This window comes from Bufo gargarizans, chromosome 8 (assembly GCF_014858855.1).
Source record: "Bufo gargarizans isolate SCDJY-AF-19 chromosome 8, ASM1485885v1, whole genome shotgun sequence".
NCBI lineage: Eukaryota > Metazoa > Chordata > Amphibia > Anura > Bufonidae > Bufo > Bufo gargarizans.
In genome coordinates, this window is record NC_058087.1 from 63380289 (window position 1) to 63397854 (window position 17566).

Below are 17566 nucleotides of genomic sequence, written 5' to 3' on the forward strand. Positions count from 1 at the left end.
CTTTTACCTCCGCTTCAAGTCCCTTCCAAGTGGTCCACTGTGAAGAGGCAGAAGAACAGAAGACACAACGGGCCCTACCAGATGGACTCAAATGATTGAACGGGTAACACCCCTATATTTGTTGGTATCCTCTTAATCTGTTCCTCCCGTAGAGGTCCTTTTGTCGATAATCTGTCACTTAACCCCCCCACCTTGTCCTTTTGCTCCTCTTACCTACTTCGCTCTACCTGTAGACAAATGTTAGGGGCCTAGGCCCCTTTTGTTACATTAGATAATACTTTTATGACCTCTCACCCCCTAGGTTGGTTCATTCCCTTTATCATTCAAGCAATGGGCCTACTTATTGGAGGCTTGGGCAGATTAGGCTAACACATGTCAGTGCTCTCCCCTATCCACCCATTTCTGTACAAAGTCAGAATGCACACTTTCGAATCCCTTTGGTTTTATTTGTTCCTTACAGTTAATGTTTGGTTCTTAATGTTGGATCATAGAACATGTGACACAGCTTTTTGAGTCCTACATATATATAGTATGGCTAAAAGAAAATGTGACTACTTTCAACATGAATGGGTGCAACAACCCTATCAAAAGAAGTCACATTTTTCAGATCTTAAGAACAGGCAAGACACAGATAGCAATGTTACAAGAAACGCACTTTAAGAACGGCCAGATTCCTAACCTGGCCCGTTCCTCCTTTCAAACATGGTATCATTCCTGCTATGTCTCTGCTTCAGCTAGGGGTGTTAGCATTGGTGTGCACAAGAGTGTTCCCTTCTGTGTTCTCGCGGAGATTGCGGACCCCGAGGGGAGGTATCTGCTCCTAAAAGGCAAGCTAGGAGGTGTGGAGGTCACCCTATAACCTTTACACCCCTAATAGCAATACTTCTAAATGGCTAAACAACATTTTGCATAAAATATCCATATTTTCCTCTGGAATATTGATAATGGGTGGAGATTTTAATCTAACCCTCAACCCTCTCTTAGATGCATCCACTTGCAGGTCCGCGATCTCCTACGGGGCATTGAGGGGCAATACTTGGTAAAATTAGAAGTATGCGTGTATCTGATGTTTGGAGATCCCTACACGCTGATAGAAGAGATTACTCTTATTACTCACACCCGCATAAGTCCTATCAACAACTTGATTATTGCTCATATCAGATTGGTTGTTGCCACATATACATAGCGTGGAAATCCACGGTATCACTATTTCGGATCACACCCCGGTGTCCTTCTCCATTACTGTCCTAGGGGTCTCTGGTAGGGAATGGACTTGGTCACTTAATCCTACACTTTTGGACACTCAAGCAAAGACTGACTCCTTAAAGGGAACCTGTCACCGGGATTTCGTGTATAGAGCTGAGGACATGGGCTGCTAGATGGGCGCTAGCACATCTGCAATATCCAGTCCCCATAGCTCTGTGTGCTTTTATTGTGTAAAAAAAACGATTTGATACATATGCAAATGAACCCGAGATGAGTCCCGTATGTGAGATGAGTCAGGGACAGGACTCATCTCAGGTTAATTTGCATATGTATCAAATCGTTTTTTTTACACAATAAAAGCACACAGAGCTATGGGGACTGGGTATTGCAGATGTGCTAGCAGCCATCTGGCAGCCCATGTCCTCAGCTCTATACACAAAATCCTAGTGACAGGGTTCCCTTTAACTAACGCATTGACTAACTATTTTACATTTAATGCTGGATCTGAAGCCTCCCCAGCTTCAGTCTGGGAAGCTCATAAATCAGTTATACGCGGCGAATTTATAGCATTAGGCTCTCACTTAAAGAAAGTACGTGAAGCGCGTCTACACTCTTTACTATCCTAAATTGCGCTCCTGGAGCAGACGCACAAAAGATCCCTAGCAGTCAAGGACTTAAATTCCCCGTTAGCTCTCAGGAGTGATCTAAAAGATTTATTAAACATAAAAGCTGCCAAGGCTTATGTAAAAATCTGACACAAACAATACGCTCATGGGAACAAAGGGAACAGACTGATGTCGGCCCTTCTCAAAAAACGAACTGAACAGTCCTATATAACCAGGATGCCTAGTGACAAAGGGGAATTAGTATCAGATGTCCAAAGCATAGCCAAGGTTTTTATATACATCCTTATACAATATCAGAGATGATGAGTCCCTAGATTCCATTTGAGACAGGAAAGATCTAACAAATAAGTTATTTTCTTCTCCTAATCTACTAGCAAGCATTATCTCAGAAAGACAGTGTGTCCCTGATCTCTCCTATCACCCTCCCCGAAGTACAAAAAATACTAAACTCCACCCCTTTGGGGAAGAGCCCGGGCCCCGATGGTCTACCGATCATATATTATAAAAAGTTTTTCCTTATATTAGGCCCACATTTGGTGACATACTTTAACTCATTGCTTGAGGGGTCTTCATCTGCCAAACAAGCGTTAGAGGCCCATATAGTGATCCTGCCAAAACCAAACAAAGACCCCGAATACCCCTCAAACTACAGACCTATAACCCTCTTAAACACAGACACCAAGTTATGGGCCAAGTTATTGGCACACAGAATTGCCCCATTTGGCTTTGTTGGGGGAAGGCAGTGCAGGGATAGCACCTTCAGAGTCCAGATGTTAATACAGCACACTCTGCCTACTAATAGTAGCCTTACTCTGCTGAGCACAGACGCCGAGAAGGCTTTTGACAGAGTAGATTGGAGATTTATGGAGGCTACCCTATACAGACTTGGATTCCATCCTAAGTTTGTGGGAGCGGTGCTGTCCCTGTACTCCGCCCCCCACACAAGAGTGCGGGTAAATGGCATACTTTCCCCTCATTTTAACATCTCCAATGGCACTAGCCAGGGCTGCCCACTGTTCCCTACCATCTTTATACTTTGCCTTGAAGCTCCTTTTTAAGCCATCAGGCAAAATGAAAACATCAAAGGTGTAAAAATTGGTTCTATGCAGCATTCGATGGCAGCATTTGCCGACGATATGTTGCTGATTCTGTCAGGTCCAATTACCGCCTTCCCAGAGATCTTAAAACTATTACATGATTTTGGATACCTGTCAAATTTTAAAATAAACCTCCCCAAATGCTCGGCCATAAGAATTAATGTCCCAACTATCATTTCCTCCTTGTCCACCACCTTTCCCTTCAAGTGGGCATCTTCCAATATTAAATACTTAGGTGTTAATGTAACTAAGGACCCCAGCAAACTATTTCATTTAAACTATTCCACCCTTTTATCTGACATTCGTCTATAATTGAAGGATTTAAAAATACCCTACCTTTCATGGATAGGCAGGAAAAAACTATTAAAGACATACGTTCTCCCTAAACTGCTTTACCTCCTTCAGACCCTGTCAATCTCCCTACCCAAATTATACTTGCTACAAGTACGTAGACTCTCTTTATCCTTTATTTGGAGAAATAGTAGACCTCGTGTGTCCTACAATCTCCTCTCCCAACCAGGTTCTAGAGGGAGTTTTGCGTTACCAGACATACAGAACTATTACCTAGCCAATCTAATGCGAATACACTCCAAAATACTAAATCCCTACTCTAGCAAATTGGGCTGCCTCATAGTTAGCAGCACATGGAGCCCGTCCGAGTTGGCTAGGCTATGGGCAACCCCTTCTTCTGTAGACACTTTTGGCTCTAAAACTAACCCTTCATTCCAGGGCATCTGCAGTGCCTGGAACTGTGAATTTCCTCTGCTAGAACTCCCCCAAGGACCCTCTCCATTCATGCCCATCCGCTTGGTTCCTTATTATCTACATGAGGATTATAGAGATGATCCTAACTTGTGGTCCAGTTTCGGCAACGCGGCTGTGGGAGATGTATTGAAAGGCAATGTAAGTTAAAATATTTAAGAGAATCTTATAATATGAGCAAGTGGTCACACTTACACTATCTTCACTTCAGTAACATCTGTGGGGAATATTTGGCTAAGGCACAAAAAGAGTACGTTCCGTCTTGGTACGACACCATTATACAATCTCCCTCACTCAGACAAAAACTGGTCTCCCTATTGTACAACAAATTACTAGTAGCTAAGAGGGTAGCGAAGCCCTCTTTCATAAGACAGTGTGAAACTGATCTCGGAGTAAGCTTCACCGAATCAGAGGTAGATAGGATTCTCAGTCACTCACATGGCTTCTCCCGTTGCATAACAACTCAGGAAAATGCTTTCAAACTGATAACTAAGTGGTACCGTACCCCAGACGTGTTGAGCAAAAGGTTTCCCTCAGAATCTGAGAATTGTTGGAGGGGCCATACAAACAGGGGCACGGCTCTGCACATATGGTGGTCATGGCCTGGGATTCGTCCGTTTTGGAACAACATGGCTAACGAGATTAAAAAGTAATGCCCAGCTGGCACGACTCTAACGCCCAGAGCTGTCCTCTTAAACTAGCCAGATTTACACTGTCCCCTTAGCAAGCACTCCTTACTCTCCCACCTAATAGCTGCGGCTAAACTGCTCATCCCTCTTAACTGGCTTTCTGAACGGGCTCCTACTTTGCAGATGTGGAAAGATAAAGTTCAGGAAATTTGTAGATTTGAGGAGTTAATCAGTTGGGAATCCTTGTCACACGACAAATATTTAGTCACTTGGGAGCTGTGGATTCAGAAGAACCAGAGGTCACCCCAAATCCCTAATCCATAATGTTCTATACAACTCACCCATTTGACGGTTGTAGTATCGATCATATTATGTTCATCTTGATGTAACAGGACCACTGTCTGTAGCAGCTATTGTCCTATATGTAATGCTGTTTATACCTTTATACATAAGTCTACTGCTCTAATGATCCTGGGGCATGTTGCCTCATTCTCTTTGTGCATTGTTTACCAATAACGCTGTAACCTCAATAAACAGAAATTTGAAAGAAAGATACAACCTCTCCTTCAGGTGTTGCTGGGTCCCCCCCAAACTCAGGCTTCCTCAGCCTTGTGGCCCCCCAGCCCTCCTGGCTGGAACCAGACAAAGCCTCTGCAGCCGTCCTTCTCATTTCTCTTCTCTCTCAGGCTTCCTCAGCCTTGTGGCCCCCCCAGCCCTCCTGGCTGGGACCACACAGAGCCGCTGCAGGTCTGTTCCCTGGGGCCTAACTCTTCCTCTCACACACTAAGGATTGCTTTATCCCCAAGTGATTATCGCACCTGGCCTCACCTCAGGCCAGGTGATCGTGGGGAACACACAGCAAATCATACCATACATCTCCTCTAATATATATATGAGGCCTGTTACTGCCTCACACAGACTATTACCACTTCTTTTATCGGGTTTTGAAGGATGGGTTTCATATAGTTCTCTCTAATATTAGAAATAAAAAGTTATTGTTTTAATAATTGGTTTGTGCCTTTTGTGTTTTTCCTCTCTGGCCGCTTCTTCAGTGTATCATTCAATGGCTCTACTTCCCCTCCTCTCCCTCTTGCTGTTGGCGTTCCTCAGGGTTCTGTCCTAGGTCCACTCCTCTTTTTCCCCCCCTCTACACAGCCCCTATTGGACGTACTCAGCAGATTTGGTTTTAAAGAGGACCTTTCATGGGTCCATACTTTATTATATAAGTAGCAGGACATGTAGGGCATACATGGGGGTGGATGTCCCTGCACTTACTATTATTACTGGGCGCCGCTCCGTTCACCCGCTGTGGCCCCCCGTTACATTCTCCCACGCTGTATGCTAAATAATAGCATGGGAGTAATGGGGAGAAGACACCAGCTGTTCTCCCTGGGCGTTCCTTCTCCCCTGGCTGTAGCAATGTCCAATCGCAGCGGAGAACGTGATTTTTTTTTTTACTCCCTGGCTGTGACGCTCTGTGCAGCGATTGGACAGCGCTACAGCCAGGGAGAAAAGCTGGTGCCTCCTCCCCATTGCGCCGATGCCACTACTTAGCATACAGTGCAGGAGAATTTAACGGGGGCCACAGAGGGCGAATGGAGAGGCACCTAGGAATAATAGTAAGTGCAGGGACATCCCCCATGTATGCCCTATACAGTATGTCCTGCTACTTAGTTAATAAAGTATGGACCCATGAAATGTCCTCTTTAAGTACCATCTCTATGCCTACAACACCCAACTATATACTTCTTACCGTCACATCACCCCTGCTGTACTACAGTACACCAGTGACTGTCTGTCCTCTGTCTTTATCAACATGTTGTGTCTCCATTTGAAACCAAATCTTTCAAAAACTGAACCACTGGTGTTTTCTCCATCTACTAACCTACCTAAACCGGATATCTCCATCTCCGTGTGTGGCACTATAATCACACCTAGGCAGCACGCCCGCTGACCCGTGTTATGTTTGACACTGATCTATCATTACCCCCTATATTCAATCTCTTGCACGCTCATGCCGCCTGCACCTCAAAAACCTCTCTAGAATCCGCCTATTTCTTACTCTGGAAACAACAAAATCTCTCATTGTTGCCCTGATCCATTCCAGTCTTGATTACTGTAACTAGTTAGTAAATTGGCCTCCCCCTCACCAATCTATCCTGAACGCAGCAGACAGATTCATCTGTCTAACCGCTACCCCGATGCCTCCCTTCGGTGCCTGTCACTGCACTAGTTACCCATTCAGTACAGGATTTAATTTAAATTTAAACTTCTCATTTTCACCTACAAAGCTCTCCACAGTGCTGCACCCCCTACATCTCTATCTACTATCCTACTCGTGCTCCTCATTCAGCTAATGGCTTCCAACTAACATCCACAGTTTTAGGCGCTCCCTAAAAACAAAAAAGACTGTTTGTACTTGAACCGCGTGATTGTAAAGTGCTGCGAAATATGTTGGCGCTATATAAATAAAGATTATTATTATTAGATTATTATTTTGTATAGGATTGCCTTTCAGAAGGACATAGTTTAGTCAAACTGCATTAAAATCGGGCAGGATCTGGGTCAGGCAGGTGCTCAATGTCCATACACTTTGGAATGTGGAATGGACGTACCTTGGCAAGGTAAAGAGTAAGACATATAGCCCAAATAAAATCATCCTCACACAAGGATTTTACAGCTTTCTTTGGGTACAATTTAACTGGCTGCACTGGAATTAAAAATCATATGAAGAACTGCCAAACTATTTGCCCGAGTAAATGGATGTCATTCTACTGTATCAGGCAATGTTCAAACATTGAGAGAACGTTGCACAGGTTGTGGTGGCAAAAACCGCAGCGTTTATGCTGTTATTTCAGAAAATTGTGGACATGTGCAACATTTGAAAATACCCTTAGAGAAAGTTATGGTGCAGATAATATATAAAAATATTGCATATTTTCAACATATGGTGCATCTAAAATGTAGAGGGAAACAAAACAACTGATCAGTTGATCTATAGTGATAACTGGTCTTCCGGTGCAGGACACTACACACCTTAGGACCCAAGAAGTGCAGTATAGTACAGAATACTCGCTGCAACTGTAGTAGCACAAATGCGGAGAAATTAATTTATTGGTTACCATCCAAAGCGTTATATACTTCTGTGTAATATAAACTGTGTTTTCAATCTATTCCAAGAACAAATCTTCTCCCATTATTTACATACAGTGGTGTTTGAAAGTTTGTGAACCATTCACAATTTGTCAAAATTTTTGCATAAATTTGAACTAAGTCCTAAAAGTAGATAACCAAATCAAACATATAATTCAAATATATTAGACTTAGTCTTTTTTTATTGAGGAACAACGTCTAGTATAATATTTCTGTGAGCAGCAAAAGTATGTGGACCCCCCTGTAATGACAGTAATTGTTGATAAGTCCTGCACATCAACTTGGTGGAATTTAATTCACTAATCCATTCAAAATAGCTTTAATGTTGGTGGGTTTCCTTCCATGAACGGCTCGCTTCAGGTCCTTTCACATTTTTATTGGATTAAAAGTACTTTGATTTGGATATTCCAAAAATGTATTAGTCTTTAATCATCTTTTGGTACAACAGCTTATGTGCCTAGGGTCATTGATCATCTTGCTGCATGACCCACATTCTCTTGAGATTCAGCTCACAGATAGACGTCCTGACATTTTCCTTAAAAATTTGCTGGTATAATACAGAAGTATAGTACAGACATTCTGATAGTGGACTCATGAACATTAACATTGGCTAACGTGAGAAAGGCCTTTAGTTGCTTAGAGGTTACCTTGGGTTCCCTTGTCTTACTTTTGGCATGATCTTTGTTGGTCAACCACTCCTGGGGAAGGGTAATAGTCCTGACAATCTGTCTGACTGTGGACTGGTGGAGTCCAAACTCTTTAGAGATACTGTAGTTTCGTAAGCTTTTCCAGCCTGATGAGCATGAACAACTCTTCTTCTGAGGTCCTCAGAAATCTCCTCATCCCCCCCCCCCCCCCATTATAACAAAAAGGAAATGTTGTGATGATCAGTCTATGCTAAATCTTTAAATACAACAGGTCACCAACTCAAACCCGATTGTCATCAGTTATTGAAAACACTTAATTTCACCTTCAAATTCTGCTAATCCTAAAGTTCACATACTTTTGCAACTTCACAGACATGCGATTTAGATAATTTTCCTCAATAAATAAATGACTAATTCTAATAGTTTCGAGTTATTAGTATGATTTGGTTATCTTTATCCACTTTTAGGACTTGTGTGAAAATCTGATGTAAATATAGTAAATTCTGATGCGTTCATAAACTGTCAAACACCTCTGTACAATATTTTCTATATGAGCTGGATACACATGAAGTTCTATGAATGTATCCCATGTATCTCAACCACACAGGAGTTTGTCAGCACTCAATTCCTCCCCTGTAGCAGGACTTGCTGAGATCAACACATTTTAATAGACTGCCTACTGGCAAGCTACATCAGCATACTGTATATATTTACTTATCTTTCCCTCATTTACATAAAAGTATAGCTCCCATTTGAAGGGGTTCTTGTCGATAGGGATTGGTACAGGCCAGACTGCTGGGAACCTCAGAAGGGACCACAAAAGACTTGCAATCACTATTTAAAAGCCCATAGCGCCTTTAAATTCATTACATTTTCTCAAGAGCAATTAATAGAACAAAGTCATCACCTCTCCAACAGCTCGGTCCCTCTCTAGACTGGTCAGCATCTTTTGCCGCAGGACTGTTTGGTATTTTTCATGTAGCTGTTTCAGCAATGGTTCATAAGATGCATAATGTGCCTTCAACCTTGAAGAAAGTAAAAGAATTCAGACGTATAAACCAAGTGACCTTTCATGAACGCATGCAGCAGTGAAGACAGCACTGTGATTACTCAAATCAGCTTTGTAAAGGCTCATTATTCACATTATTATTATTTAGTGTATATCTTGTGTACAGTAATAGGTTGCAAGACATTTGCATAAGTGACCCCAAAACCGCTTCTAGAACAGACTTTATGTATAACAAATACATCAATGGCTTAACAGCAATAGTAAAAAACCAGCAAGCTCTGCTACAATTCCAATATTCTTTTAACTTCTCTTTATCAGCCAGAATAGGTCACTAGCTATAAAAAAAAAAAATATATATATATATATATATATATATATATATATATATATATATATATATATATAATTTGCTAAATTACAGAACAAAATTGTGTAGGGACAGGGATGTAAAACATTTTTTGTAATCTACATTCTTGTGAAAAATGTTTCTTTGTACTATAAAAGAGTCTTCTTCGCAAAGCTCTAGCTAAGCGTTGCTAAGGAGAATCTGTCTTCAGCATTTTACCGAGCACTGAAGACGCCTATGTATACAAAGGTTTCCAGCCGGTCTCTTGTCACTACCCCAGTCTCAGACTATGTACATGTGCCCTAATTATCACTGCCCATGAACCTTCCTGACTTGTTATATAAAGGAGTCTTCAGCGCTCAGTAGAACTAAAGACTGAAGACAGAGAGGGTCGTTTATCAAGCTGAAATGCAACTAAATTAGGTATATTTCAGGAGCAGATTGTTGCGCAACGGTTAGCTGCACCGCAATCTGCGACTTCTCCCCGCTGACACCAGGTCTACATAAGTGGGAGTGGCATGGACGGGGAAGGAGACGGGCCCGTCTCATTTATCATTTTTCTATGCCTGTTTTTTATGGAGTAGAAAAAGGTCTAAATGTAAGACAGCAAGGAAGCCATCTTAGGCTGGTTTCACACGGGCGTTGCGGATTGGGGCCGGATGTGTTCAGAGTGCGTTCAGTGAAACTCGCACTATTTTGCAAGCAAGTTCAGTCAGTTTTGTCTGCGATTGTGTTTAGTTGTTCAGTTTTTTCCGCGCGGGTGCAATGCGTTTTGATGCGTTTTTCACGCGCGTGATAAAAAGCTGAATGTTTACAAACAACATCTCTTAGCAACCATAAATGAAAAACGCATCGCACCTGCACTTGCTTGCGGATGCAATGCGTTTTTCACGCAGCCCCATTCACTTCTATGGGGCCAGGGCTGCGTGAAAAACGCAGAATATAGAACATGCTGCGATTTTCACACAACGCAGAACTGATGCGTGAAAAACAACACTCATGTACACAGACCCATTGAAATGAATGGGTCAGGATTCAGTGCGGGTGCTATGCGTTCACGTCACACATTGCACCCGCGCGGAAAACTCGCTCGTGTGAAAGGGACCTTACATCTAGAACTGGCGGCGCCTCCTCATAACTGCGGATGATCCACCGCCAGCTTGATGGTTTATTGAGACCGTCGTCTATAATGCCAGTCTTAATAAATGTGCACTAGAGTCTCCTTGGCACTGCTCAGTTATTGATAAGACGACTCTTTAGACCCTGTTTTCTAGAAGAAAGAAACATTTTTCCCTAATAAAGTATATTACAAAACTCTTTACCCTCCCAGTCCCTACACCAGTGATGGCTAACCTCCCGGAACACTAGCTGTGGTGAAACTACGACTCACAGCATGCTCTATTAATTTCTATGGAGTTCTTAGAACAGCCAAGGAAGTGTGCATCTTTAGAGTTGTAGTTTTACCACAGCTTGAGTGCCGGAGGTTAGGCATCACAGCCCTACACCTTTTTTTAAATAAAACCGACAGTTACACTTTGTTACAATGGAAAAATGTATATTTAAATACTTAGTTAAAAAATAAAATAAAAAAGCTGTGGGACAAAAGCTTACAAATATTCTAAAAATAGTAACCATCAAACCTGTTCTAACAAGCTTTGCCCAAAAAAAAAAAAAAAAAACGGACCTCACATTTTACAGCTACATTTTTCAGGATGCGACAACCACCAAACTCAGGAAACCTAAAAGAATACAGTGTGTTGACCATATCTTTATCCCATTGTCTAGGGATAATCTACATTTACATTCTGAAACTAAATACCCTACCCCAATCAAAAACCGTATGAACATTATCTCACGATTTAGGCCTCATGGACACGACCGGTGTGTTTTGCAGTTTGCAAACCGCAGATCCGCAAAACACGGATGACGTCCATGTGCAAATTGCGGAACGGCACGGACAGCCTTTAATATAACTGCCTATTCTTGTCCGCAAATCGCGGACAAGAATAGGACAGGTTATTTTATTTTTATTTTTTTGCGGGGCCACGGAACGGAGCACTGGATGCGGACTGCACATGGAGTGCTGTCCGCATCTTTTGCGGCTCCATTGAAGTGAATGGGTCTGCATCCGAGCCTCTAAAACTGCGGCACGGATGCGGACCAAAACAACGGCTGTGTGCATGAGGCCTTATACTGCTGATATTTCAGTTTTTGAAGTGGGGGGAAAAGAAAACAGCAGCAGTGAGACTAAATTTACAAGATCTGTAAAAACATTTTGGGATTCATTTATGAAAATTTTTACACCAGTTTTTGACGTAAAAAAAAAAAAAAGTTGCAAAACCCCTTATTTAAAACAGCATTATTTTGTCGCATGGGAGTTTTTACACCATCCTCACCACTTGGCCAGGAGTTCAGCTCCAGTAAATTTCCTATTATTTATGCCTGAAAACAGGGTGTAAGGCCTCTTTCACACGAACCATACGGATTGGGTCAGGATGCGGTTAGTGAAACTCGCACCATTTCGCAAGAAAGTTCAGTCAGTTTTGTCTGCAATGGAGTTCAGCGTTTGTTTTTTCCGCATGGGTGCAGTCAGTTTTGATGAGTTTCACACTTTTTTTTTTTTTTACAACCAAGAAAAAAAAAAACATGAAGTTTTATAAACATCTCATAGCAACCAACTGTGGAAAAACGCAGAGTATAGAACATTTTCACGTAACACAGGAATGATGAATTAAAAAACCACGCTCATGTGCACAGACCCATAGAAATGAATGGGTCAGGATTCAATGCGGGTGCTACGCGTTCACCTCACACATTGCACCTGGGCTGAAAACTCACTCGTGTGAAAGGGGCTTAAAAACTACTCCCATCAGTCGTTTTTATTCCGGATGCATAGGCTGCCCGAGTTGCGCCAAATTTTTGAACAGACACCCGCCTCATGGTAAACTAAGCGAATCCTCAGGCAGCGCATGACCCCTTTGAACTTTGATAAGATGCTTTTATTTGATTTTCTGGGGGCATGCCAACAGAAGAAAACTTCTGGGACCCCCATGGCAAAATTTACAACAAGGGCCTCTAACAATTTATAGCACTGCTCTCCGGTTAGGTGGTTGACTGGCAACGGCAATCTCTGCCCCCTCCTTTGGTCATACCCCCTGCTTGCTAGGACTTTACCGCGATCTGGTGTCTGTTGAGCATATTGCAAGCCGACGACTCGGTCATTGTTAGTCTCCTCACACGGCTGCAAACAGAGAAGTGTCAGGTGTCTACGCCACAATACAGGAGCGTAAAACAGCTGTAACACAGCGATTTTCCTTGCTTCATTCACAGTGAATGCTTGATTAATCCGCTTGTCATGAAATGACACCAGCAGACTTTACTAGAAGCCTCGGCATCATTTCTAAATCACTTCATACAGTGATAGTTGAGCATATTGCACAAGCACGCTACCAAATTAGCAGACATTTTGTCCTGCTGGCTCCGGAACAGATTCATAAATAATTCAGAAGCAGATCTAATAAATCCCACTGAAATCTGACGGATTGTTTCCACCGGTAATTCCAGGGGCTTATTTCTATACACTTCCATTGTCATTTTGAGAACTCACTTAGAAAACAACCCCATACACAACCAGAGAGGCAGTAAATTGCGCAGCGCTTTTTTTTTTTTTTAGCTTTCCCTGTAAAACAAAGGAACTTTACATTTTTGCGGATTAAAATTTACATGACGCGTGTCCAAGTGCTTGTAAATCTACTTTAGGGTCTGTCTCTTAGGTTATGAATTGTTGTAAAGGCAGGGGTGGGAGTGAGGTGGGAACATCAAAAATCATACCAAAAATGCAGAAAGAGGAACCAGAAAACCACCAAGTAAAACAGATGGGCCAACTCTGTGCTAAATCAGTTCATGAGATCGCCATCTCCTGCGCAAGATGGTTGTCAAAAAAGAGGAATCTTTACTCCAAAAGGGTGGATTTTTTTATTTTATTTTTTAAAGGGAGCCCAGTGCTCCAGACTAAAAAAAAATAGCTGGTAGCCATTGGCTCCTGAACTGAAAAATTTAGGAGCCAAATCAAATTTTTAGTCGCCAAATCGAAACCGAATCAAAATTTGGGTATCGTGACAACGCTACGCCGATCAGATCGGCATAGGGTTGTTTTGATACCAAAATTTTGATTCGCTTTCTTCACCATAAAAAGGTAAAAAGTATTGTGATACTCAATACCGCGCAAAAAAAAAAAAACACCAAAAAAAGCCACGTGCATTTCGCATTTTATGAAATGTTCGGCCCATAATAGAACAGTCCTATCCTATTTTTTGGGGTGACAAGGTGACAAAAAAAATGGTGAATGCTCACCGCATAGGAGATATTTTTTAATAATTTAATAGTTTGGACAGCGCTATATAATATGTTTATTTATTCTTTATATATTTTATATGTAAAATTGGGAATGATGGGGGATTTAAACTTTCACACTAGTGTTTTTCTTTTCCGGCATAGAGTTCCGTCCTAGGGGCTCAATATCGGAAAATAACTGATCAGTTTTATCCCCATGCATTCTGAATGGAGAGTAATCCGTTCAGGATACATCAGGATGTCTTCAGTTCAGTCATTTTGACTGATCAGGCAAAAGATAAAACCGCAGCATGCTACGGTTTTATCTCCGACGAAAAAAAAAAATGAAGATTTGCCTGAATGCCGGATCCAGCATTTTTTCCCATAGGAATGTATTAGTGCCGGATCTGGCATTCAAAATACCGGAATGCACCCGCACTAAATCCGGACCCATTCACTTCTATGGGGCTGTGCACATGAGGGGTGATTTTCACACATCACTGTGCGTTGCGTGAAAATCGCAGCATGCTCTATGTTGTGTGTTTTTCACGCAACGCAGGCCCCATAGAAGCTAATAGGGACTGCGTGAAAATCGCAAGCATCCGCAAGCAAGTGCGGATGCGGTGCGATTTTCACTCATGGTTGCTAGGATGAAAGTCTATTCCCTGTATTATTTTCCCTTATAACATGGTTCTAAGGAAAAATAATAGCATTCTTTAATACAGAATGCATAGTAGAAGGTCAATATAATTAACATTGGTGGTGCAGTGCCCCCCCCCCCCCATCACCCCAGTATGATAAACATTGGTGGCGCAGTGTGATCCCCCAATATAAGAAACATTGGTGGTGCAGTGCGCACCCCCCCCCCCTCCAACGCCCCAGTATAATAAACATTGGTGGCGCAGTGTGGCCCCCTCAATATAATAAACATTGGTGGCGCAGTGCGCACCCCCCAACACCCCAGTATAATAAACATTGGGGGGGCGCAGCAGTGCCAATGAGGGTTAAAAAAAAAAAAGATTAAAAAAAAAATTAACTCACCTCCTCCAATTGATCGTCTCCTGTTCTTTCTTCAGGACCTGTCAAAGGACCTGTGGTGACATCACTGTGCTCATCACATGATACATCACATAATTCATCACCATGGTAATGGACCATGTAATGAGCTCAGTGACATCACCACAGGTCCTGAAGAAACAACAGGAGACCGGCAGCTACGCGATCAACTGGAGGAGGTGAGTTAATTTTTTTAAATGATTTTTTAACCCTCATTGGCACTTCCCACTGTGCCACCAATGTTTCTTATACTGGGGGGGGCACACTGTGCCACCAATGTTTCTTATACTGGGGGGGGGGGGGGCAACACTGTGCCACCAATGTTTCTTATACTGGGGTTTTGGGGGGGGCACACTGTGCCACCAATGTTTCTTATACTGGGGTGTTGGGGGGCACACTGTGCCACCAATGTTTCTTATACTGGGGTGTTGGGGGGGCACACTGTGCCACCAATGTTTCTTATACTGGGGTGTTGGGGGGGGCACACTGTGCCACCAATGTTTCTTATACTGGGGTGTTGGGGGGGGCACACTGTGCCACCAATGTTTCTTATACTGGGGTGTTGGGGGGGGCACACTGTGCCACCAATGTTTCTTATACTGGGGTGTTGGGGGGGCACACTGTGCCACCAATGTTTCTTATACTGGGTGTTGGGGGGGCACACTGTGCCACCAATGTTTCTTATACTGGGGTGTTGGGGGGGGGGCACACTGTGCCACCAATGTTTCTTATACTGGGGTGTTGGGGGGGGCACACTGTGCCACCAATGTTTCTTATACTGGGGTGTTGGGGGGGCACACTGTGCCACCAATGTTTCTTATACTGGGGTGTTGGGGGGGGGGCACACTGTGCAGGGAGTCTAAGAAAGAATCGAATGAGTCACTAACTAAGTCGGCTCTTTAGTTCTTTTCACCTGTGACTCATTCGATTCTTAGCCTCCCTGTACTTGTCAGTGACTCAGAGCTGCTAGTGCTTGCCTTGCCTCAGCTCTGATTGGTTGGTGGGTGGGGAGGGGAGGGGCTGGCAGAAGCAGCTTCCACTCTAGGATCAGATTACACTCCTCCCGAGCCCCTCCCCTCCCTGCTGCCAGCGGCTCTGCTGTTGTCTGTGTGCTGTGACCGAGCTGACTCAGACTGAGGAGAACATCGGCGGCGGCGGGGCAGAGAACTATCAGCTCCTGTGCCCGCCGCTGTTCTACTGCAGAGCTGCCGCGGAGGGTCTAGTCGCAAATGGTGACAGGACTAAAAAGTCTTGTCGCCATTTGTGAATTCTAAGTCGCATTGGCGACCATTTTGGTCGCCATCTGGAGCCCTGGAGCCTGTCACCGGGATTTTGGGTATAGAGCTGAGGACATGGGTTGCTAGATGGCCACTAGCACATCTGTAATATCCAGTCCCCATAGCTCTGTGTGCTTTTATTGTGTAAAAAAACGATTTGATAGATATGCAAATTAACCTGAGATGAGTCAGAGCTTGAAAATATGACTTCTCTGGTCACACAAGTAAGATATGACTCTTATGTTAATTTGCATATGTACCAAATCGTTTTTTTTTACACAATAAAAGCACACAGAGCTATGGGGACTGGATATTGCGGAAGTTCTAGCGGCCATCTAGCAACCCATGTCCTCAGCTCTATACCCAAAATCCCGGTGACAGGTTCCCTTTAAAAAAAAAAAAAAAAAAAATCCACCCTTTTGGAGTAAAAGTTCCTCTTTTTTGCCAACCATCTTGCGCAGGAGATGGTGATCTCGTGAACTGATTTAGCACAGAGTTGGCCCATCTGTTTTACTTGGTTGTTTCCTGGTTCCTCTTTCTGCATTTTTGGTATGATTTTTGATGTTCCCACCTCACTCCCACCCCTGCCTTTACAACAATTCATAACCTAAGAGACAGACCCTAAAGTAGATTTACAAGCACTTGGACACGCGTCATGTAAATTTTAATCCGCAAAAACGCGGGTAGGAAAAAAAAAAAAAAAAAAGAAAATAGTAAATTTGCTGTATTTTGGTCACAATACGCCCCAAAAACATTAGTTTTAAAAGAGAAAAAAAAAAAAAAGTCATGTACCCCCAAAATACCAATAAAAACTACAGCTTGCACCACAAAAAAATCCCCACACAGCTCTGTAGATGGAAGAAAAAAAAAAGAGGTTATGGCTGTCAGAATATGGTGATGCAAAGAAAAAATTTAATATTCAAGCTTTCTAATTTAAGTAGTAAAAGGTCATAAATACTAAATAAATTTGGTATCATCTTAATTGTACCAACCCGCAGAACAAGGCTGTCATGTTATTTTTAGTGCACAGTGAACCCCATAAACATTAAACCAAAAAAAAGACATTGGAGAAATTATGTTTGTTCTGTTCCATTTTATTTATTTTTCAGTTTCCCAATACAAGTTTTTGTAAATTTAATGTGCCATTAAAAATGCACCTCGTCTTACAAAAAATTTGGGTCTTGGAAGATGGAGAGGAAAAAAAAAAAAAAAAAGATGGCGTTTTGAAGCTTTGCATGTTTTGGTCATAGATTCTCCCTAGACTATAATTTTCTTGGGACATTATTAGCGTTTGGTGCTAAAACAACCAAAAAATATATATATTTTTATATACCTTTCCCAACGAGACTTGGTAGAAATAAATGGGCAGTTGAATAATTGTAGTCAATGGGACAGCTGCATGGACTAGGGATATTACAGCTTCCCG

General features: G+C 42.5%; 1 protein-coding gene across 1 annotated transcript in view; it reads right to left on the bottom strand.

Annotated features, from left to right (window-relative positions):
• Window positions 1-17566, bottom strand: part of SPAG16 (sperm associated antigen 16) — a 1034764-nt gene that overhangs the window by 952552 nt on the left and 64646 nt on the right. Inside the window, exon 7 of the mRNA XM_044304163.1 lies at window positions 9028-9145. Coding sequence (XP_044160098.1) covers window positions 9028-9145 — 118 coding nt within the window. The remainder of the gene's footprint in view (window positions 1-9027; window positions 9146-17566) is intronic.